This window comes from Lepisosteus oculatus, chromosome 15 (genome assembly GCF_040954835.1).
Source record: "Lepisosteus oculatus isolate fLepOcu1 chromosome 15, fLepOcu1.hap2, whole genome shotgun sequence".
Taxonomy (NCBI): Eukaryota; Metazoa; Chordata; class Actinopteri; order Semionotiformes; family Lepisosteidae; genus Lepisosteus; species Lepisosteus oculatus.
Genome location: NC_090710.1, coordinates 6,778,196 through 6,788,376, shown reverse-complemented (window position 1 = coordinate 6,788,376; position 10,181 = coordinate 6,778,196). Strand labels below are relative to the sequence as shown.

General features: G+C 37.1%; 1 protein-coding gene across 1 annotated transcript; it reads right to left on the bottom strand.

The window, feature by feature from the left end:
- Positions 1 to 4,956: 4,956 nt before the first annotated feature.
- On the bottom strand, positions 4,957 to 9,678 carry oxgr1a.2 (oxoglutarate (alpha-ketoglutarate) receptor 1a, tandem duplicate 2). Its single transcript, XM_006639011.3, has 2 exons — positions 9,591 to 9,678; positions 4,957 to 7,074 (listed from the first exon to the last, which is right to left on the bottom strand). The coding sequence occupies exon 2, from the start codon at positions 7,050 to 7,052 to the stop codon at positions 6,054 to 6,056; it is 999 nt and encodes a 332-aa protein (XP_006639074.1). The 5' UTR covers positions 7,053 to 7,074; positions 9,591 to 9,678; the 3' UTR covers positions 4,957 to 6,053.
- Between the last annotated feature and the right edge of the window lie 503 nt (positions 9,679 to 10,181).

The window sequence follows — 10,181 nt, the reverse complement described above, 5'->3', positions numbered from 1 at the left end:
AATGTATGAATTCCCTTTCATGCAATTGACAATTGGATATACAGAAATGCACATCATCACTTTAGATACAGGATATATGGGAGTTACTGTAAGAATTAGGCACATACTGTAGGATTTAGGCATGTAGTTTCTGCAAAGCTGTATTGTAGGGAAGTGGGGTAACTACTTAACTATTTCTTAGTTCAAAATGTGCTTTCTCCTCTTACATGATGTCTAATTCTTAAATGGAAGTTATAAACTGAATTTCAGGAGGGATAACAATGACATGTCAATCTCACCCAACTGATCCTAATCATAAAAATTGCAGAGATTAGCTGTACTGTATACAGTATATCTAACGCAAAGACTTCATTCGCATTTGTCTCCACCCAATTTCCTCCTTGCAGCTACCCTTTGGTTAACTTGATTAACTTGGTTAACTGAGCAGGTTAAGAACTCTATTCTAACAAAATAATTCAGACATTCACAAAGCATCTGATCCTTAGATGTTGTTGTCCATCTTGAATACAGATTATTGTCGGTCTTGGAGTATAATACTATTCCCTTTCTCAAAGGCCCAGTGATTATCTCGGAATAAAACAGTTACTGTATAACTATATTAATCAAGTCAGTCAGAAATAATTTACATTGCTCATGAAAATGAGCACAGAAACGTTAAACTACTCTTGGGCTAGTGTTTGTTTTCTGTGTTGCTGCTTGAGGAATAGAACAAATTGACAATTTGCAAAAGCATAGTTGAATGGTTTCTTTAAAATAACATTGTCACTAGATTTAAATGGAACGCAAATTGCCCCCTTAGAGACTGTTAGCCTTTGGATCATGACAACACTTGCAACAAGCGACATTTATTACCATAAAATTTGAAATAAGTGATCAGAAAATTAGTGGCAAACTGTCTAATCCATCAGAAGATAATTCTACCCCAGTGGTTACTAAGACAAAAATCTTTTAAATAAAAGAACACATTTTTATAGCAACCTTTATCTAGTGTCCTACATGGTACTCAGCTCAAAATGATAAAATGTTATGCATCCACATGAATCAGCTTCTTAACCACAGACAAGATATGACAAATTTTAAAAATGAGCAACGAACTGTACACTAAGAAATAGATACCTTTAGATCAAAATTTAGTCCAAAATCATAAATGACTCAGAATTTTGCACTTGTGAATTCAATTTTTTAACTGACTCACAAGGCATTGTGTGAATAACACATCTGATCCCTAATTCACTCATCTGGTGGTGAGAGTCTGTCAGTGTTCATTGGTTTTAATTAAGTTGGAGACAATGATTTGTCATCCATAATTTTGTATTTAAAAAGCTTTTTGATAGCATAGACCTTTGGTACAAAAATAAATTCCACTTACAGAATAAAAAAAAACAAAACGTTCCATTCCCATAAATGTGAAATGCTGACAAAAGAAAGAATTGTATTGGATGTACAGTACAGTACTCAGCCTTCAACATTGCACCACATTTTTCAAATCTGTTTTCATTGAATTTTTAGAGGAATATCTGTGTTTTAAAGTTCTTTTTCCAAACAATAAAACCAGTAAAAGTATTTTTCTATTTTTATCTTTTGTCGATTTTTATCTTGGTATTTGAAAAAGCAATAGGAAGCTGGGATTGTAAAAAAAGCTAGATGACCTGCATAAAAGTTCTCATATCTATCTTATTTGATGCCACAGGAGACCACCTACGAACAGAAGAGGTTCTAATGAACTTATGTCTTCTGAGCTGTTTTACAAAACATTTGGTCTGGCATCCCTTAAAATAATTCTTCTGTACTTAAGTTATAAACTGTGACATTACATATGGAGAAAATTAGAACAGGAAAACATGGGCATGCACAGTGCTGAGCACAATATTATTAACATTAATACACATTGATGTGATAACCAGTGAAAGTTGGAGATTATATTAATATTGTCTGCTATCATGTCACAAAAAGAAATGTAATAACCCAAACTTTTGTTCAGAATAGCAGTTCTAGTATAGTGTTATATACTGTACTAGTATATAACCATTAAAAAACATTGCTGTGTACATGGTACCTTTCATGAGTAACATCCTCTGGTCCTTTACAGTAAAACCAGAAGCAATATAGACAAGTGCACCCTTCATAAAATGCAAATTAAGTTATTGTAAAGACAAGTTTAAAAGGTACTGACCGCCTTGGGAGATGGAATATGGGCTGGGAGATCATTCTACATTCCTTAGAGAAACAGCATACAAAGCGCAGTCTCCAGGGTTCAGAGCCTCATTCTGGAAACTGAAAGAAAGATACTGTAAAATCAAAACTGTGTTGTGAATAATACTCTGAAATCCACAGGGAACCAGTGTGAGGAAACTTACAATGGAGATACATGCACAAGCATATTATTTTTAGTTAAGATCTGAACTGGTATTCTGAACATTCTGCAACTTATCAAGAACAAATTCGGATGCATCAGTAAACACTACGTCAAAAATAATCAGGCCTGGAAAAGACAAAACCATCAGCAATTCTCAGAGTGTTAGGGATAGGAGTGAATAAGAGCATTGAAATGAACATAAAAAAAATACTTGACTGGCAATCAGCATAAATTTGGCCTCGTGACCTTGTTGGTGCAATTTCTAAATATTTTTTATTAGACAGTTTTCTTTTTATATTAACATACATAAACGAGTCAAAGGGAATTCATTTCAGAGCAACTGTCAGCTGTAAAGACATGGTATGTACTGTAACACTGTCTGTTGTCACAACACAAGGTAAGGATGAAGTGAAAGTCATAGAACTGACCATTGCTGCCTTTCCTTAGGATTGCTCTTTCAGTGTGAAATGCTTCACAAAATAAAAGCAGTCACTTGAATCCTTGCTGCTTTTTAAAAAGTTATAATTTGACAACCAATTTTTATTAATCCACTAATGCCAAACATATTACCTGATTGCCTCAGTGATTTAAAATGTAGACTCTAGTAACAGAATCAGCTATTGAAAAAATATTATTTTCAGAGGTGCAGTTGTTATTTCATTTTTCTAGGGCGAAAAGGGTGAATAACACACTTCAAATATAATTCAAGCATGTACAGCAATAATAAGTCTCCAAGCTGGCTTTGGTGTCTTATCATGGTTGTTTTATTCCTTGCTTTTTTGCTGAGCATAATTTTTTGTTGCCACTTTTAATATACAGTATTTAACTGAAAAGCTTTAAAAAATAACTTATTCGCCGCACAAGTTACTTGATTTAGGCAAATTCTTATCCTTCACATTCATGTACTGATAATTCAGAGGTTCAACCACATATTATTATTGTTGTTAATAACAATAATTTAACACTGTATAATGAAATGAGGGTGGCACATTGGCACAGTGGTTATCCAAACCATTTTATTCAATACAGGGTCGCGGGGAATCCTGGCAAGCAATGGGCGCAAGGCAAGATTCCCATTCAATGGGAAACTAGTCCATTGCAGGGCATTAACACAGACACAAAAAACACACTTACCTCAGGGCCAATTTTTTCCACAATTAGCCAGTGTAAGGAATGTGGGAGGAAACTGGAGCACACAGAGAAAACCCACATGAACACATGTACTGTATACAAGCTCCATGTAAAGAGCATCCCAGGTCCGGGACGGAACCCAGGGCCCAAGTGTTGCAGTGTTGCTAACCATTGTGCCTGGGCAAAATTTCTATATTATATCTTCCATATTCAGCGATTTGTATATGTGTCTATCACTTCTCTGTTCTTCTTCAGATTATTTAGTATGGTAACAACATTCTTCCAGTAAATAATACCTCATAAAAACTCTTCCCAAACTAAATCCAAGATAATGTAGGACACAAAAGCTTACTTTTTAAATGTTTAAATGTCTTTAAATGCTTGTTGCCAAAACATTGTGTGATATATACTGCCTTAAAACAATCTTCTTACACAGGTTATGGTTTTAAATCTCTCTTTTTTTCATGGAGTAATTTGAATAGTAAATGACAGCTTACGTGATAAATGGCCACAGAATTAATAAGAACATACAAAAAACGGAAATAACATTAAAATTCTACAGATTTCTCACACTTTTATACCATGTTGAAGGAGCATCTATTAATTATGTTAATTTTATTTAATAATATGCAACAATAGCATTAAATCACAGAATACAGCTGATGTGTCCGGACATGAAACTGATGCATCAGAATTACGTCAAGATGAGAAGGGAGGAAACCTCTGGGAATTTGAGTGCCAAGATGTCAAGTTACTGGTGCAGTCGGAAAAGAACGTATTTCATCTCAGACACTGGGGGATAGCCTGGTTTCAGGTTCTGTACTTGACTACTGTAAGAAAAAGCCTTAGGCTTGAATGCTTAAATATCACATTCACTGAATTTGGAGCGATCATATACATAACTATTGTCTGGTTCAGGGCATTTTTTTACCTTTTATGTTTGGTTAATATGTTCAAAAATTTCAGACACACAACCACTGAGGGAAAAGAAATATTGGGTGGCATGCAGTTATGTTTCTTTGTGCAACTGGGCAGAAAAGATCCCTCAGGCGCTCTGTTTGAGCCTGACGATTCTGCCACTGGGCACTGCTGGGAAACTGACAGACCCTAAATGCCCTCGAAACCTCATATTCAAATTTTCCTGCCTGCAACATGTCCAGAAAACGACTGTTGCATATTAAAACAAACTTGATTATCAAACTTTCAGATTTTGGAGATTACTTGTAAAGAATATGTGACTGGAAATGTATAGGTGAAAATGTGACATTGCACAGGGTATTTGGCTAAGGGCATTTGCTGTGGTATTGCACTCAGATTCCCCCAGAAAAATGCAATATACAGTAAGTGTCAATCACTTTTGGATAAAAGCATCAGCCAAATAAATTAACGATAGTAGTAACATCCTCTTGAGAAAAACTCTTCCAAAAAGTAAAGAAAGTATGCAAATCAGGTACCATGGAGCAAGAGAATTACTCGGCCAGTTTCTTTATTCCAGGCAGAAACAAAACAGTGATATCTATTATGCATTGTGGTGACCACAATTATTTACAATATTTTAGATGATGTTTCAGTAGTGCTTTGTGCAATTTTAACATAAAGTCCTTTTAGTATAACATCCCTTGATTTAAATTCAATATTTCTACCAACATATCCTGACATTCTACAGTATGTGCTGTTTTATTGCTTTTTACTATACAACATATTTTAACTGTGAACAAACTACTCTTGAATAGTTTACTAACTACACCAGAATGTAGTTTATTGATAAAAAATGAGATGAGCAGTGGTCCTAATATATTGTAGATCTCTGTAGTACTGTACTAATTGCATCTACACATATTGAGCACTGTATTCATGTCTGTGTTCTGTGTTTTCTATCCTATAACTAGTGATTAATCAAAATTCAGGTATTTCCTTGAATGCCTGTTGTCAGGAATTTGAGAATTAATCATTTAATCATCAGTTCCTGTAAACCTCCTGTTAGATGCACTGAGTGAAAAATATGTTGTTTCCTCTTCTTGATTATACTGTATTACTTCTATAGCGAGATATGCTTAGTTATTTAAGTCATTATTTATATTTCAGGACATGGATAATAAAAAACACAGTGTTGTGTGTCCAGAGCCGGGCGGTCCATCCGAGACAAAGACAGACGAGATTAAAAACCAGAGCGGGATCAGGCGGAGGGTTGGAGGGAAAAAGGGGGAACGGGACCAGGCGCTACAGGTCCTGGACTCGCTTGGTACAGGAACCAATGCAAAGCCTGGAATGGAGTGAGTGTCTGGCTTTTAAGGTGGGCTGGAACAGGGGGCAGGTGCACAAAATCAAGTCAGAAGTGAAAGAGCCAGAGCACCCTTAAGGGGGAGGGACTACAATCGTGACAATTACCTTTCCAAGGACATTCTCAATTTGTTGTGCATCGGTTAAAGTACCACAAGTTTCTACACACCTTGCTTTAAGATATTTATGAATATGTATGTAAACGTTTTGGAATATAATAGGACTGTTTGGAAACGTAATTGATCATTAGCAGCTGAAGAACCAGATATTGAAGAGCAAACATACCTCACAAAGAAGGTTTAGGGAGTTTTTCAATCACTTCAACATTGATGGCATGCATGAAAAACCTTTGTTGACTTTTGAAAAGACTGAGGAAAGCTTGCTGAAATTGGTCTCCAGCCAGTGTGTATAAGCCTAGATTAAAAAACGTATTCAGTCCCGTAATGGGCCTTGTGATAATGTAGGCAGCATGAACACGCCTCATAGTAACGCAGTCCACCCCCGGTCTCCTTGTGTCCACACGCAGGATTCTAAGGATGTGAAAGGGCAGATAGCACAAGATGAAAACCAGCAAGATGACCACGATGAGTTTCCGGGCTTTCACGCGACAAGCACTTTGCACGTGAGGTCCCTTTCCCAGAGCTTGGACAATCCTACAGTAACATGCGCAGACGATCACCAAGGGGATGAGGTAACCCAAGATGGTGAGAAATAAGCCGTACCACCAGACAGTCTCCCTGTGGTTGCTCGCAAAGTCCAAGCACTGCATAGTGTGATTCACGTCGATTAAATTCACCATTAACAGCGTGGGGGTGAGTTCCGCAGCTGTAATCACCCACACAATGACGCAGGCCAGGATGCCCCACTTCCTCTTCTGCACTTGAGCTACGCGGAGGGGATGGACCACTACAATGAAGCGGAAGATGCTTAGGCATGTGAGGAACAGGATGCTGCCATACAGATTGAAGTGGAAAACAAACCTTGAAAGCTTACACATGAACTCCCCCATTGTCCAGGAGTCTTGGTTGATATAGTAGTAAATAAAAGAAGGCAAGCTCAACACATACAGGAGGTCAGAAATTGCTAAGTTTAGCATAATGATACTACTGCTCTTCCATGGCCTCATCTTAAACACATATATCATGATGGAGATTATATTGCCTACCAGGCCTACAATAAATATGATGCTGTACATTACTGGGAGATAATATCGCTTCATGAGCGTATCAATATTGGTGCAATTTGGAGGAGTGATGTATACTTCTTCAGAGTTGATTTGTCCCATCTTCTGAAAGAGTCCGGGAAGTCTGAGGATAAATGCAAAGATGCAAAAAAGAGGACTGTAGATTTTATTTTAATCACCAGAAAGACCACAAGTGAAAGAGAGGCCATGTAGCCAATTATATTTTATATCAATATCAATAAAACCACATTGTTAGTACTGGAAGCAAACCTGCCAAAGATGAAGACTTCTTTACAATTGATATTAGCCAAGCAAGCTTCACCTCTCTTTGCATTGGGTGGAAGCCAAAGCTCCCTGCAAGAAACCATAAATACATACAGTACAGCGAACGTGCAAACACAAAGACTGGTGCCCCCAGGAGCTGGAATGGAACAAGTCTTTGCAGCTATGAGGCAGTAACACTAAGCACTATGCCCATGCGCAACAGTAGGTCTCTAAATGGGTTTCTTCACCCATTTATTATCATAAAGCCAGATATCCTGGTGAGGGTCACTGCAAGATGGGACCGAGAGGTATGTGACTACTCTGACCATTCCAGGGCATTGGAGAAAGTGGAAATTTAGAATGTTACCTCAATGCTATATAGCATGTATCCAAGGAGGAGAGTGGAACACATGAAAACTCCTGCAAATATGGGGAAGATATGAGAGCTTGCCAGCAGCTACAGTATATCACCCTGCAACTCACAACTGGAAACGCACTTAAGCTAAGCAGGTGTGAGCCTGGCCTGTACCTCTTGGGAAAGCTAAGGCTGGTGCTGGAAGAGGTGTTAATTGGGACCAGTACAGACTCTGTGTGGGTCCCAGTTCCTCCGTATAGTGATGGGGACGCTATACTGTCAATAAGGTAATGTACTTTGGATGAGATGTAAAACTGAGGTCCTGACTGAGGAGGGGTATTAACCCCAGTTTCCTGCTCAATTTCTCCCCCTCTCCCTCATCAATCTAAGCCTCCAGATCAACATCATCCATCAACTGGCTTCATTACTCTTTTCTCCTCCACACTAATAGCTGAATGCGTGGTGTGTATACTGGTGCACGTTGTTAATAAAAACATTATTATTATTATTATTATTATTATTATTATTATTATTATTATTATTATTATTATTATTATTATTATTATTATTACAGGTCACACATCGACACAAAGGCACACCAGGGCCAATTTTTGCGGAAGCATTTTAATTATTCTTAGTTTGATTCTCTAAAAGTGGAGCATGCAAGAACAATTGAAAAGTGGCTAAATACAAAGAGCAGGAGATGGATAGCTCCGTTGACACACTTCTCTAACACTTTTCACCTTGTTTTACCATGAGGTACATAAACCAAGTGAAGTAGAAAAAACATCTACAGTACCATTCTCACTTCTGACAATAAACAGAGTAAAGCCTTACTCTGGAGAAAAGATTTAGAAAACCATCCTATTAATTGTTTAAACTGTAAATGAAAGATCTGGGAAATGTATCCATTATATAAAAAAACTGTTTTGCACACCTAATGCCTCCTTTTGTCTCTTTTCTCTAATACTAATCCTGCCTGTAATTCAGTCCCTTAATTAGCAAACTGTTCCTGGTCGCATCAAATGTTCCTTTTTTCACCATGCTTTTGCTACTGCTCCCTAAGGCCTCTAGTCTCTGACACCTCCTGACTCACCCTACAGTGCTAGCCAGTTGGTTTTCCCTTTGCCTCATTCCCCAACTGTGCCTTGACTTTTTCTTCCTTTCTCCCTGTGTGGTGGACTGAGCTGCTGGTGGGAATCAGGACTTCAGTGTTTTCCCTCCCTGTAGCACTTCTTCAAAGCTCACCTGCTAAGCATGTAAATCACATTAATTTACAAGCTGTGCAAAAGGGATGTGCAAAAGCACCTTCCCTAACAATGCTCTTGGTTTCAAAACCTTTTATTTAAAATCTTTTGTTACCTTTTGTTATCTTTCATTGTTGTTAATCTACTCCATGCTTTTAAAGTGTAGTAAAGTGAGACCACAAATCACTACCACACTGTTCTGCAATTACCGTTAAGACTACTTTACGAAAACAGTCTATTATACTGTATTTGAGCATTTGAATAATTGTGCCTTATCCACATTTTATCCTGCAAAATGCAAACTATTCTTTTGCACTGTGCTAATTACTTTATTATATTATTACCCAAAGAAACATTTTGCATTCCTATGATTTTCCCATCATTTTATAATGTATCATTCTACATTAAACCCTTAAAAGTAACTTTGGATAATGTTCCTGGCTAAATGAATAAATAATGAGAAATAATAGTTTGAGTAACTTAGATGATAACTGAGCATGATAATAAAATGACATGAACATTTTTTGTAATTTCACGGTTCTTACAATATTGCTTATGTTTTAAGATACCCAGTTTTACCATATTCTTATGAATCATGAATTAAATGTCTTAAATTGACTCCTTTTTCTGTTTCTGTTGTTTCTTCTCCTTTCTTTCTGATACTGATACTTGATACTTGTGAAACTAGATGTACTCTAAATGTAACTGTAAATGTAAAAAAGCTGTACCATTTTAAAACAGCTGGTTACATAAAACAATGCCAGTGATACTCACAGAAGTGTCAGGGAGCTGCTCCTATGTCTGTCACGGTGTTTCCTGGTTTATCAGTAATGTATGCCACTTTTATTGTGTCTGTGACACACCCACACAGTCTGTTAGGTTATTCTCTCTGTCAAGGGGAAACGTTTAAAGGCTTAATTACAATAAGTAAAGTTTGGAGACTTCAGCTAATTTATATGCACTATACTCAAGTTGCAACCCTACTCAGGTTGCCATTGCAAGTGCACAATATGTTCTTAATAGATGTACTAGCAAAATGCAGTCCAAGGCACCAAACCATTGTAAACAATATACATTAATCAGCTGCTGTTTTGCAATAGATAGGATAAAACAGTTACAACAGATAATCATAATACATTTAAAGATTTGTGGTTTTCGGCACTACCCATCTGCATCTCAGTATACCGCACACTGGAGTGATGAAAAACTCGGCCACTCTCTTTTCTTATTTTATACAAAAGCAACTAGCCAATTCTGAAGAAATTGTTTCAAAGCAGTGGGGCCCTGTCTAGTGAGCGTAAATATTGATTTACAATTAAAGGAAAAGTGTAAAGCACATGACAAAAACAGGATAATGCACATGAC